We start from the raw sequence: 13,733 nt of genomic DNA, 5'->3' as shown, positions 1-13,733 counted from the left end.
CAGGCAGAGGCACAGGCAGATGTGGAAATCATTGATTTTTATTAATTTCATAACTGGGAAATTCCACGTGAAAGTGGGAGGAGAGCGAGCCAAGTAAACCGGAGGGTGGGGCCAGTGCTGCTGGGCGCGCTGGAGGTTCCCCAGCCCCAGGGGGTGGGGATACTGGAGGCAGGGCTCTACTCTACTCAGAGCAAGGAGTGAGGCTGGGTCATGGAGGCTGAGGGTGGACCTCCGGAGGCAGGAGACGGGAGAGAGATGGCACATCCTGGCGGGACAGCAAAAGGCTCGAGAGCCGAGAATTAGAGGGGTAAAAAGTTCAGGATGCCCTCCAAGTGCTGCCTCAGCCAGGGCTGCAGGCGGAAGAGATTGATGTGGAAATCTCGTGGCGGTGGGATCCTGCCTCTGGGTGCCTTTTTGCGCAAGTTTTTATTGGAGCTGCTGCATGGGCTGTAGAGACCCCAGCTCACCAGGCCCACCTGGATGAAGGAGAGGATGGGGTGCGGGGGTGGCCACAGCCCTGGCTCCAAACCCCCGACCTCCCTGATCCCTTCAAAGGCCCACCTCGTCCCCTCACAAGGCCTGGATCCTGCAAGCCTCCCCCTTCTCACCTGAAAAAACCTGAATCTCCGCTCAAGGAAAACGGATCCCCCAGATTCTCCTGTTGGAAAGGAGGGACAAGAGACTGTCATTCTGACTCTCCTCACCACTGCATCCTGTGTCCTGGCATGCATGCCAGCCACAAGGATGCACTTGGCCTTCTTCTCTGGAATCCAGGCTCCAGGTGGGGGTGGGGAAGTGGGTAGCGGGGGGCTCACCCTTGCAGGGATTGTCATCCTCCTTGGTCCCGCTGCAGAGGAACTGGTCTGTCACCACCTCTCTGACATTGGTCAAGTTGGGGAACGTGACTTTGTCTTGGGAGACAGCCTGGATACAGCTTGTCCACTGCAGGAGATAGGACAGGGCTGAAGGATGGAACGGGCAGGCCCAGGGGACAGCTGGCCATGCAGCAGGGGCTGGGAGGAGGGGTGACTTGGAGTCAGACAGTGGAAGCAACCAGAGCTGGGGATAAAGAGAGATGTTCTGGGAGTTGCCACATCCCCTCCCCCCAGCATCCCGGGCCCAAGACCCTCACATCCGACCCTGTCTTGAGATGAACATTCAGCTTGCTCCCATTCAAGGCCACAAAATGAGCAGGAACGCTCAGTTGGTTCAGAAGCTCCTTCTCTGCAGCCAAGGAAAAGGCTGTTGATGTTGGTCCCTTTACCCAGCAGCCAGATTCCAACTTGGGGAATGCAGCACAATCCATGCCGTCACCCCCAAGCCTGAGTTCCCAGTCCCTCATGCACCCAAAGCCCCGCCCTCACCGTGGTCTCGGCAGGTGCTGCCTGGATGTCTCCGCAGAGCCAGGTTGGCCCCCACCGTGCAGGGAAGGCAGATGGGCCTGAGGAGAAGAACAAGGGTCTCAGAGGCCCATCTTTGGCGTTCCCTCCTCCAGGGCTCCCCAGAGCACCCTCCCCCAGAGGGCAGTCTCACGTCCCAGACTCAAGCACCTGGCGTGGGTGGACATTTTCACTTTCTGGTCCAGCTTCAGCAGGGCAATGTCGTCACCATAGAACTCCGGGATTCCCTGATGCTTCTTGGCAGAGACATTGAACTCTGAGGAGATCACCGCCTTCTCAATTCGAAACTCTTTGCCCCATTGGGAGTTGGGATCCCCTGGTAAAAGTAGGGCAGATTAGGCTGGACCAGGACTCCTGAAGAGGCCAGGGACAAGGGGTAGGAGCTCTGGCCACAGGGTCAGGAAGCTTGTGCGGGCCCTTCCTTACCCACACTGACCCTCCACAGGGAGTGGTCCTCGCTGTGGCTGAAGCAGTGGGCGGCTGTCAGGACCCACTGGTCAGAGATGAGGGCCCCCCGGCAGGTCTCGTGGCTCTTGGGCTGCAGGAGAACAGGTGCTCTTCAGGAACCGCTGTGTCTCGGGCCCATGGCCGCTGTCACCTCTGGGACCCAAGCCCCCTCCCTCCTTCCTGATACCTTAATAGTGACATGCCAGGGTGTCCTCTCCTGGGCAGAGGCATTGGCAGACATGTTCCCTACCCCGCAGATGGTGTCCGTGAGCTGGGAGACATCTGTGGGTGGGAGGAGCAGATGTGGAGGGAGGGGGCCGGGGGCGCTGTGAGCAGGTGCCATCAGCCAGCTCAGTACTGGCCACCCCGCTCTGGAGAGGGCGAGCACACTCACCCAGCATGTGCTCAAAGACCTGGCTCAGAGCCTCTGTGTCCTTCAGAATGAACGCATGCCTCTCGCCATCCTTCTTGGAGCCCAGCTCATTCAGTTCTCTCCAGTCCACCTCCACGTTGCCCACGCCGATGGCGTAGATGTCTGATGGGGAGGAAATCACCAGGATCGTGTGGCCGAGGGGCTACCCCGTGACACAGGAGGCCGGAATTCGGAACTCGCCGTGTCCTATGGAGCCCTTCGTGAGCAGGACGCCCTCACCCCCACTACCTGCTGGCCCTCATCTCCTACCTCTCCTCACCCTTCACTCACTTCCCGCCACATGGCCTGCCTGAAGTTCCTCAAACAGCCAGGCACACTGCCACCTCAGGGCCTTTGCATGACCTGCATCTCTGCCTGGTTCGCTCCTCCCCCCTCAGACTCCCCAAAAAGCTAAGAAACTGTTCGGTTGCTTTTTGCCTTTTTAGGGCCACACCCACAGCATATGGAGGTTCCCAGGCCAGGAGTCGAATCGGAGCTACAGCTGCCAGCCTACACCACAGCCACAGCAACACGGGATCCGAGCCTGTCTGTGACCTACACCACAGCTCATGGCAACACCGGATCCTTAACCCACTGAGAAAGGCCAGGGATCAAACCCACGTCCTCATGGATACTAGTCGAATTCATTACCACTGAGCCACAACAGGAACTCCAACTGTTTTACCTTTTTAAGTCCTGATTCAAACGTCACCATCTCAGGGAGGCCTTCCCTGGCCTCCTTCTATAAAACTGCCTTGTCCCAGACACTTCCATTCCCTCCCTGCTTCATTTTATATCTTAGCACGTGTCACGGTCTACTGTGCCATATGGTTTATTTATTTTGTTTAATGCCTAGAGTGGGTAGAACTGTGTCCCCCCCCCAAAAAAAGATACGTTCAAGTCCTAACCCCCAGGACCTGTGCATGTGCCCTTATTAGGAAATAGTGTCGGAGTTCCCATTGTGGCTCAGTGGTTAACAAATCCGACTAGGAACCATGAGATTGCGGGTTCAATCCCTGGCCTCACTCAGTGGGTTATGGATCCGGCGTTGCCATGAGCTGTGGTGCAGGTCTCAGACATGGCTCAGATCTGGTGTTGCTGTGGCTGCGGTGTAGGCTGGCAGCTGTAGCTCGGATTAGACCCCTGGCCTGGGAACCTCCGTATGCTGCAGGTGGGGCCCCAAAAAGCAAAAAAAAAAAAAAAAGGAAATAGTATCTTTGTGGATACAATCATTTAAAATGAAATGAAGTCGCACAAGATGGGCAGCACCATAATCTGATACCTTTATAAGAACAGAGGAATCTGGACACAAACAGAGAAAAAACCATGTGACAACCAGTGATACACTCAGGGAAGAAGGTGACATGAAGACAAGCAGAGACTAGTAGAATGCCTGGGGCCCCCGGAAGCTGGACAGGTAAAGAAGGATTCTCCCCCGAGAGCCTCCAGAGGGAACCTAGCCCTGCTGGTACCTTAACTTTGGACTTCTGGCCTCCTGAACATGGAAGAATAAATTTCTTTCTTTCTTTTTCTTCCTTTTCACAGCCACACCCGTGGCATATGGAAGTTCCCAGGCCAGGGGTCAAGTTAGAACTGCAGCTGAAGTCTACACCATAGCTTAAGGCAATACCAGTTACAGCGAGCCTAAACCCACTGAGCCAGGCCGGGGATTGAGCCTGCATCCTCACAGAGACAATGTTAGGTCCTTAACCCACCGAGCCACCATGGGAACTCCGAGAATAAATGTCTGTGGTTTCAAGCCACCCAAGTCTGTATGATGTGTTGCCACAGGCGCTCCAGAATGACATCCACACGCAAGCGGGCATTTTCCTTATTTTGTTCACAGCTGCATCCTTGGTGGTGCCTGGACCAGAAGAGACTCTTAGGGAGTACTTCTACATGACTAAATGAACGAAAAGAATTCACGATGTAGCATGGAGGCAAAGCTTCACAGCTAGGAGTTTCCATCATGGCTCAGCAGTAACAAACCCAACTAGGAGTTCCCGTCGTGGCGCAGTGGTTAACGAATCCGACTAGGAACCATGAGGTTGCGGGTTCATCCCTGCCTTGCTCAGTGGGTTAACGATCCGGCGTTGCTGTGAGCTGTGGTGTAGGTTGCAGACGCGGCTCGGATCCCACGTTGCTGTGGCTCTGGCGTAGGCCGGTGGCTACAGCTCCGATTCAACCCCTAGCCTGGGAAACCATATGCCGCGGGAGCGGCCCAAGAAATAGCAACAACAACAACAAAAAGACAAAAAAAAAAAAAAAAAACAAACCCAACTAGTATCCATCAGGACACAGGTTCAATGCCTGGCCTCGCTCAGTGGGGTAGGTATCCAGCATTACTGTGAGCTGTGGTGTAGGTTTGCAGATGTGGCTCAGATTTTGTGTTGCTGTGACTGTGGCATCGGCCAGCAGATTGCAGCTCTGATTTGGCCCCTAGCCTGGGAACCTCCATATGCCACAGGTGTGGCCATAAAAACCAAACAAAATAAATAAAAGATTTTTTTTTTAAAACTTCACATCTGGAGTTCCCATCGTGGCACAGTGGTAAACGAATCCGACTAGGGACCATGAGGTTGCGGGTTCGGTCCCTGCCCTTACTCAGTGGGTTAATGATCCGGCGTTGCCGTGAGCTGTGGTGTAGGTTGCAGATGCGGCTTGGATCCCCTGTTGCCGTGGCTCTGGTGTAGGCTGGCGGCTACAGCTCCGATTCGACCCCTAGCCTGGGAACCTCCATATGCTGCGGGAGCAGCCCCAGGAAAGGCAAAAAGACAAAAAAAAAAAAAAAAAAAAAAAAAAAAAAACCTTCACATCTGGTCTTCCCCTGCAAAATGTCAGCTCTGGGAGAGAGGCCTGGATCCACACAGGCCTCTGATTGAGCCGGAGGGCCTGTCAGAACCACCCTGGGGTGGCCCAGAGTCTGGTCTCCTCCCACCCTTTGTACCCCTGATGGTCCTTTTTCTTCAGTTATGATGGGAACTGGACAATTATCATGCCCCCTGGGTTTTTCCCTGCAGTTCCTGCCTCTGTTTTACTTTCTTATTTTTTCTTTTTAGGGCTGCACCCATGGCATATGGAGGTTCCCAGGCTAGGGGTCGAATTGGAGCTACAGCTGCCAGCCTATGCCACAGCCACAGCAATGCTAGACACAAGCTGTGCCTGTGACCTGCGCTGCAGCTCACGGCAATGCCGGATCCTTAACCCACTGAGCAAGGAAGGCCAAGGATCGAACCCACAACCTCGTGGTTCCTAGGCAGATTCTTTTCTGCTGTGCCAAGACGGGAACTCCTATAAAATGTTTTCAAGCATTGAACTCTGACCCAGTGATGCTAAGGAGTCAGGGAATGGAGTTTGGGTTTTGCCTTCCTCAGGCCAGGGTTAAGAGGAATCTGCATACCCCCTTACCCAAAAGGGGCAGGTGGAGTGGGTAGCATGAACAGAAAAGAGAGGACCCAAGGGGAAAATAAAACTTGGAGCCTCAAAACCAGCTGCCCTCTCTTATCTGGAGGACTTCTCTTTGAAGTTCTTTTCTGATCAAAGGTCAGTGCAATTTTTATTCAGTCTGAGTTAGAGAAATTGTTCTTTTGGAGATAGCAACTGCCAAAGCCTTAGTTATTTGCATTGGTAAAAGCGGAAAGGCTGGGGACAGTCCCCACAAAGAATCCAGGCCTTATCTTCAGAAAGAGGTTTGTGCAACCTAAGATGGTGGAAGAAAATGACACCAATGATGAAGATGGCGGTGGTGGCCGTGGTGGCTGCTAACATACACGGTGTTTCTCTGTGCCAGGCGGAGTTTGAGCATTTGCCTTTACTGTACTTCCCACCTCTTACAAGTAAAGAAACTACCCACAGCCACTGCCAATCAAAGATGAACCCAACGGAGTTCCTGTCGTGGCTCAGTGGTTAACGAATCTGACTAGGAACCATGAGGTTGGGGGTTTGATCCCTGGCCTTGCTCAGTGGGTTGAGGATCTGGTGTTGCCGTGAGCTGCGGTGTAGGTTGCAGATGTGGCTTGGATCCCTAGTTGCTGTGGCTCTATCGTAGGCCAGCGGCTACGGCTCCGATTAGACCCCTAGCCTGGGAACCTCCATATGCTGTGGGAGCGGCCCCAGAAAAGGCAAAAAGACAAAAAAAAAAAAAAAAAAAGATGAACCCAAGGTTGAAACCACAGGCTGTTGGATTACAGACTCCAGTGTGACCCTCATATAGAAGGGCAGAGCCAGATCTCAGTAGAACGGCAGCCAAGATGCTGGAACCCACCCCCGGACCCCCACTTCGAGACTTGTGCCCCCCGCAGGGCAGCACAGATGGGGCAGGGGCAGAAGCTCACCCAGATAGTCTTTCCTCTTCTCTTTGATGTTCAAGATCTCTTTGATATTGTCAACAGCTGGCTTGGGAGAGCCACCCATGTTGGACTTTCCTAGAAAAAAGAGGGAAAAGAACCATCCATCTGAATGGATGTATCCTGACTCCCCACAGACCTGAAGAAGCCGGGAGGCATTCATCCTGGGATCTGCAACACCTGCCCTCCCTACTCAGGTTTCCCCACATTATTTCCTGAAACTCTCTGGCACTGGGCCAGGAGCTTCCAATACTTTCTCTCATTTAATTCTTAGGAAACTCCAGTAAGTGTGGGTATCCTCATTTATAGAGAAGAAGGCAGGGAGTTCCCATCATGGCTTGGTGGTTAATGAACCCAACTAGGATTCATGAGGGCATGGGTTCGATCCCTGGCCTCACTCAGCGGGTTAAGGATCCGGTGTTGCCATGAGCTGTGGTGTAGGTTGCAGACACGGTCTGGATCCTGCGTTGCTGTGGCTGTGGCGTAGGCCGGCAGCTGTGACTCTGATTCCACCCCTAGCCTGGGAACCTCCACATGCTTCGGGTGTGGCCCTAAAAAGACCCAAAAAAACCCCAAACAAACAAAAGCAAACTATGTAAAGAAAGAAGAGCAGCTTCCATTACCAGCACTGCTGTGATTGTCATAACCATCCATCATCAGTGCTGCTTCTACTTTATAAATAAGAAACTGAGGCCAGAAGTGTCAGGGGGAGAACGGGAATGCAGGTCTCCCACCCCACAGAGGCTCAGTCGCAGAGACGATACTTACCATCTGTCAGCAGGATGATGGCGTGGCGGATTTCCTGCCAGGCCATTGTGTTCATACCAAGATTTTGCATTTGATTATTCATCATGATGTAGACACTATTTAGGGCCTCATAGATGTTGGTCCCAGTTCCATTTTCATGGTCTGGAATATGTGAAGATGAAAAGCTCTCTCAGTAAACGTCCCGCCTACCACCTGGGAGAAGGGCATCCCTATTCCCCACAAACACTGGAAATGCATTTATCAATTGGCTTGATAAACTCAGACCTTTGATATCCAGTTGGGGATTTGGCATCATTACCTGTTCAAACATTAAAAGCCTTTCCCTTCAGTAATGCTCGTTGCATAACCCCACAAAGGCCGCTTTAAAGTCCCAAGATTCAAAGTGGAATTTCTAGGGAGGTCCCATTGTGGCACAGCAGAAATGAATCTGACTGGTATCCATGACGTTGCGGGTTGGATCCCTGGCCTCGCTCAGTGGGTCGGGGATCAGGCGTTTCCGTGAGCTAAGGTGTAGGTCGCAGACACGGCTTGGATTCTCCACTGCTGTGGCTGTGGCACTGGCCAGCAGCTATAGCTCTGATTCGACCCTTAGCCTGGGAACTTCCATACACTGTGGCTACGGCTCCCCACCCCTCCAAAAAAAAAAAAAAACAACCATCACAAAGTAAGCTTTCCAAAGAACTTGGGTTGTTTCAGCCATCCCACCTGGGGGGTTTCATGATGACCTGAAGAGACTGTGAAAACCCGACCAGGTGGTTCTGGCAACAGGAAGGCACGGAAGACCTGCACAATGCATTTGGACACATAGCCCATCCCAACAGGCTGTGCATTGCTAAGAGCTGGGAATCCCCACCATGAACCTGACTTAGATGCCACCCCCACCTAAGGAACCTCAGTTCCAGAGGCCAGACTACCACCAAGAGGTCTCACTCTCTCCAGTGTGCCCAGAATCTGTCAGCCAGAGAGCGCTCACTCCCTGCCCTTACTCCCCCCAACCCCCGCCCCACCCACTCCCATCACCTTCAGTTGATGACATCATACCTTTATAGTTGATGTTTTCCAGACTGTGGACCACTTCAGTCACATCCCGGGATTTGTCCTTCAGGACAGACATGATGATTTTGGGCTTCGATGCAAAGGTGATGATGGCGACACTAATATTGATCTCAAAGCTGAAGATCTGTGAAGGGCAAGTGAGAGGTAGAGTGAGGGCCCCAAAGCAAAGGGGAGATGATAAGAGAGCCAGCACAGGGCCCTGGAGGAGGCAGAGAGCCTGAACTGAAACACAGATACAAGGCCTACGGGTGGATGGCTGGGTGGGGGGTTCCCTTCCTGGGAAACTGCTGCTTGAAGAAGCCAGGAAACTGACATTTGCTGGCCCTCTCTTTAATCCTCACATCAATGCTGTGATGGTCCCTGTTTCATAGTTGAGGAAGCTGAGCCTTGTTACCTTACCCCAGATCACACCACTGGTAAGAGGCAGAGGTAGAATTCAAACCTATGGGCACTTCTCCGTTGCAATTTGCAGCCTCACAGCTTAGGGAGTTACTTAACTTTGTACATCTTTTTTTTTTTTTTTTTTTTTGTCTTTTTGCTATTTCTTGGGCCACTTCCACGGCATATGGAGGTTCCCAGGCTAGGGGTCTGATCGGAGCTGTAGCCACCGGCCTACACCAGAGCCACAGCAACACGGGATCCAAGCTGCATATGCAACCTACACCACAGCTAAGGGCAATGCCGGATCCTTAACCCACTGAGCAAGGCCAGGGATCGAACCTGCAACCCCTTGGTTCCTAGTCGGATTCGTTAACCGCTGAGCCACGACGGGAACTCCAACTTTGTACATCTTAAGAGAGATACCAAGGGGCACAAAAGCTGCCTTCTTTAAAATGTAGCTGGTGGGGAGTTCCCATTGTGGCTCAGCTGAAACGAATCTTGACTAGTATCGATGAGAACGCAGGTTTGATCCCTGGCCTTGCTCAGTGGGTTAAGGATCCAGCATTGCCATGAGCTGTGGTGTAGGTCGTAGACATGGTTCGGATCCAGCATTGCTGTGGCTGTGGTGTAGGCTGGCAGCTACAGCTCCATTGGACCCCTAGCCTGACAACCTCCATATGCTGTGGTTGCGGCCTTAAAAAAAAAAAAAAAAAAAATTAAATCTCCGATTCCTGCATGGTATGCATATAGTCTAGGGAGACTTCTTGGAGGAAGTGTGCTGAGAGTGGGATTCTGAGGAAGGGAAGGAGACAGTGAGTGCCGGAAGGCCTCCTCAGTGTGCCTTCTCCTATTTCCAGACCCTGTCCACCAGGAGGGAGGCGCTCCTCTTGAAGACTCCAAAGTCCTCTTCCGACACACTCTGAGAGGCGTCCAGAAGCAGGTAGAGGTTCAGGTGCCCGGAGCGCTGGATTTGTATTTTTCGGCCCACGTTCTCTGGGAGAAATGCAGAAAGGGAAGATTCCGATCTCCACCTCCTACCGGCTCTCAGGCAAGGCGATCAGGCCTCAAAGCCTCCCCTGGAGTCAGCGGCGGGCCGCCCCTCTGAGCCCCGCCCCTCTGAGCCCCGCCCCTCTGAGCCCCGCCCATCTGAGCCCCGCCCATCTGAGCCCCGCCCACCAGCCCCTGGCCCCTCCCCCTACTCCCGCCCAGAACCCAGCCCCCACCTCAGGCGCTCACCTGTCTTCTTAGTCTGGGTGGGATTTGTGGCTCCAAGGAGGTGGGAGAAGGAGGTACCCAGGGCGGGGGTCACATCCTCAGGAAAGTCGTAAGAGTAGGGCTCTGTGGGAAGAACCACCGGGATGAGCCCTGTCGGGGATGCGGGCCTAGGAGCCCCAGGAGGGTCAGACCAGCTACTCACGGCGGCAGATGGGTTCCGTCCCACTCCAGACCCCGTTGTCCTGGCACTCTCGCTCCATAGACCCCGTCAGCACCAGATTCGAGGAGCAGCGGTACCTGACCTTGTCCCCAGGGCCGAAGCGAGACCCTGTCCGCACTGCACCCACAGAAATGCCAGGGTCTGGGCAGTGGCTGGCTGCAAGAAACAAAGTGAGAAGGAGGTGAGTAGGGACCGGCCTGCTCAGCCTCTGGGTGCTCTGCTCACCACCCTCTCCCTCCAGGCTTTTCCTCCTCTCCCACAGCTGTGCCTCCCAGGCGCGTGGATGGAAAACCTGAAGTAGGGGAAAGTGTAGAACTCAGTGGCCTCCAGGGTCAGCTAAAGCATCCCAGTCCCAACCCAGAGACTCTGCCTACAAGGGTTCCAGAGCCTCAGGGAGGATGTTGGCTGAAGAGCCCAACCCCGCCACAGAGAACATTTGCAAACAATGAGACATCTCCACCCACCCATCAGAATGGCTAAAACTAAAAAGGATAAAACAATGGGTCATTCCAAGTGTCAGAGATGATGTGGGACAAACAGAGCTGTTACAGTTACTGGAGTGTCAGTCCATAAACACTTTGCAGCCTCCACCAAGAGAAAACAGGTGCCAACCTGTGCCCCAGTAATTCCATTCCTAGATAATATGCTTGAGAGAAGTAAGTGTCCATATGCACCCAGAGTCACGTACAAGGACATTCATAGAGTTTTACTCATAATAACCAAAAATTGGAACTGGTCCGAATGCCCATCAACAGGAGAACACATAGATAAACTGTAATATATTCATATACTGGAATTACATGGCAATAAAAAATAACCAACCGCTGAGACTCAGCAAAACACGGACACATCTCACAAGCAGAAAGTTGAATAAAGGAGGCCAAATGCGAAAGAGCACAAGCTGTCTGATTCCACTTGTGGGAGGTGTAAGAAGAAGCTAAAAGAATCCATGGAGGCAGAAGTCAGAGGAGAGGCTACCTTGTGGGAGAGGACAGAGGGGCGCCTCCTGGGATGGTGGATGCTCAGTCATGGGTGTGATTAATCATGGGCAGATACACAAGTACAAATACTTCAAATTTGTACACTTTAGGAGTTCCCCGGCAGCCTAGCAGTTAAAGATCTAGCATTTTCACTTCTATGGCTCGGGTTCATTCCCAGGGCTGGGAACTTCTGCATGCCATGGGTACAACCAGAAAAAAAAAAAAAAAAAAAAAGATTTGTACACTTTAGGTAGATTAAATCCCAATTTTCAAATAAATTGTATTTATGTTTCAATAAATGGCTATTGCCAAAGAATCAAGAACATTAATAGGGAGCCAACATCTGGGGAGAAGTGGAGGTGTGGTCCTGCCATCTCATGTACCCTGAGTCTTCTGTATTATGAACTCAGAACTGTGATCCAGGAAGCTCCCCAAACCCACAGACAAATGTGGCACCAGGAAATCCCAGGAACCCCGATTCTGTCAAGGAGAGCCCCCTGTCTTTCACAGGGGCAGTAATGACCATGACAAAAGTATACGTGGTACTTCGCAGATTCCAAGAGCTGTTCCAGATGCAACTCACTCGATCCACACAGCAAGCCCATGCAGTTGATACCCTCACCATCTCCATGTTACAGGTGTGCAGGCTGAGACACCAAGAGGTTAAATAACCTGCCCAAAGGTTGTCAAATGAGTCAGAGCTGGGCTTGGAACCCAAACAGGCTCCAGGGACAAGGCACCTGAGCACAACACTCAATGCCATGTAGCACATCCTTCCTGCAGAAGCCCAGGTGGCCTGAATACCAGTCTGACCTTGAGGCATTTGGAAAAGCTGGACAGAGCATGTGGAGCCTTTATGTTGGATCTGAAGCTTAGCAGCAACTGCCTTGGGCCAGGATACCCACCGGCCGGAAATGTATGATTTATAGACCCCAATTTACCAAAACCCAGGAATATGATTTTGGCACCAGAAATACCAAGGCCTCTGTCCCCACAGAGGCTCCCCGGGCACACATCCGACTCCCGGGAGACCCCCGCTGCTATGCAGTCACCTGTCAGGGCACTCACCGCCGTTATCACACACAGCCGTCTCCCCATCCCACATGCCATTGGGGCGACACTGCCGCACGGGCGAGCCCCGCAGCGTGAAGCCGTCCTCACACTCGAAGGTCAGGTTGCCGCCCACAGGATGGGACCCCAGCCGCGGGGTGTACACGCCGTTCTCAAAGGAAACAGGGGCTGGACAGCGAACAGCTAGAGGGAAAGGGGGCATGAGAATACAGGAACGGATGGATAACACCCTGGCTGGATACCATGTGGGTGACACTCAACTTGGATGCATGGAAATTGCCAACTAGTTGTCAAAATGATAGGTTGATGCCTGTGAAATTGCTACATTTGGCAATTGGTTGAATTTTGGCAATTTCACACAATTCAGCCTAATGGATTGATAAGCACCGCTTTTCTCAGTCCCCTGAGGGCCATGGCCACCCCAGCACCTCCCCTGGTGTCCTCAGATGTCCCGTGAGCGAGTAACTAGAGGGGCGACGCCTGGCACAACAGGGGGCTCCAGGACCATTGAGCATCCATTCTGGATGGAGTGTAGTCAACTGTTAAATATTTTAAAATATCATCCTGGCTTTTGTACCCCACCATCACTATCAGAGCCTGCCTCTGATCGCCTTGCTATGGGCTGTTGACATGGTCCCCACTCTTTTGAAAATCCCCGTGGAAAAGCAGCTTTGCATCCCATCTGGTCAGGTTAAGCACCACCCCAAGCAATTCCTAAATAGAAATCCTGGGGTGGCCGCTGGCAGGGAGCCTCACGTTTGCAGACTGGCTTTGTTGACCGGGTGGCTCTCGGGATCTGCCACTGTCCGTTGCTGTTGCACAGTCTTGATGCCACCGGGAATGGGTAATAGCCCAGGGGGCAGGAGTAGGTGAGGATACTCCCAGGTGCCCAGCCATTACTGAGGGTGAAACTGCCCCCTGCGATATTCACGTTCTGAGGGCAGGAGGGAGCGGCTGTCGCTAAGCCTGTGGGCACGAGGGCATGACACAGAAATGGAGAAAAGAAGGAAGGCACAGATGAGAAAAGGAAACTCAGTCTGGGTGGCACCAGCCTCACCCACGAGACCCCAGCATCCTCCCCTCCCCTGTTCCTACCTGGGTACAGGGGCAGCAGGCAAAGGACGACCATCAGTGGGTCCATGGTGTCTACCTTAGGGACAGGGAGCAGCAGGGAGCCGCGAGGGGGAAAGGTCATCTGACTTCCCGAAACCCAGAGCTGGCTCACAGCTGCTTCATCTGCTGCCAGAGAAAGAAAACGAGGGAGTGGCAAGAGGGAACGTTCTCTGGTTCGGGAAAAAATAATCGGATCGGGGACTGAGCTGAGGGGGTGAAACTTTGCCCTGTCTCCGTAATCCCAGCACATCCACGGAGTCAGTTGATCGGCATCACAGACACTGTGGACGGCTCCCACTCCACCCCCACACAGACACACATGCA

The 13,733-nt window shown here is 53.0% G+C and overlaps 1 protein-coding gene across 1 annotated transcript; it reads right to left on the bottom strand.

The window, feature by feature from the left end:
• On the bottom strand, positions 21 to 13,473 carry C2 (complement C2). Its single transcript, NM_001101815.1, is given in 18 exon segments — positions 21 to 476; positions 609 to 658; positions 816 to 942; positions 1,133 to 1,224; positions 1,365 to 1,441; positions 1,551 to 1,716; positions 1,827 to 1,938; positions 2,035 to 2,129; positions 2,242 to 2,382; positions 6,594 to 6,683; positions 7,374 to 7,514; positions 8,415 to 8,553; positions 9,670 to 9,803; positions 10,047 to 10,148; positions 10,228 to 10,401; positions 12,294 to 12,479; positions 13,053 to 13,262; positions 13,392 to 13,473. Coding segments are annotated over 18 exon segments (2,259 nt in total). The 5' UTR covers positions 13,438 to 13,473; the 3' UTR covers positions 21 to 299.

The sequence above is a fragment of the Sus scrofa genome, chromosome 7 (assembly GCF_000003025.6).
Source record: "Sus scrofa isolate TJ Tabasco breed Duroc chromosome 7, Sscrofa11.1, whole genome shotgun sequence".
NCBI classification, from domain to species: domain Eukaryota; kingdom Metazoa; phylum Chordata; class Mammalia; order Artiodactyla; family Suidae; genus Sus; species Sus scrofa.
The sequence above is the reverse complement of the archived record's forward strand: the minus strand, read 5'-3'. Positions and strand labels throughout refer to the sequence as shown.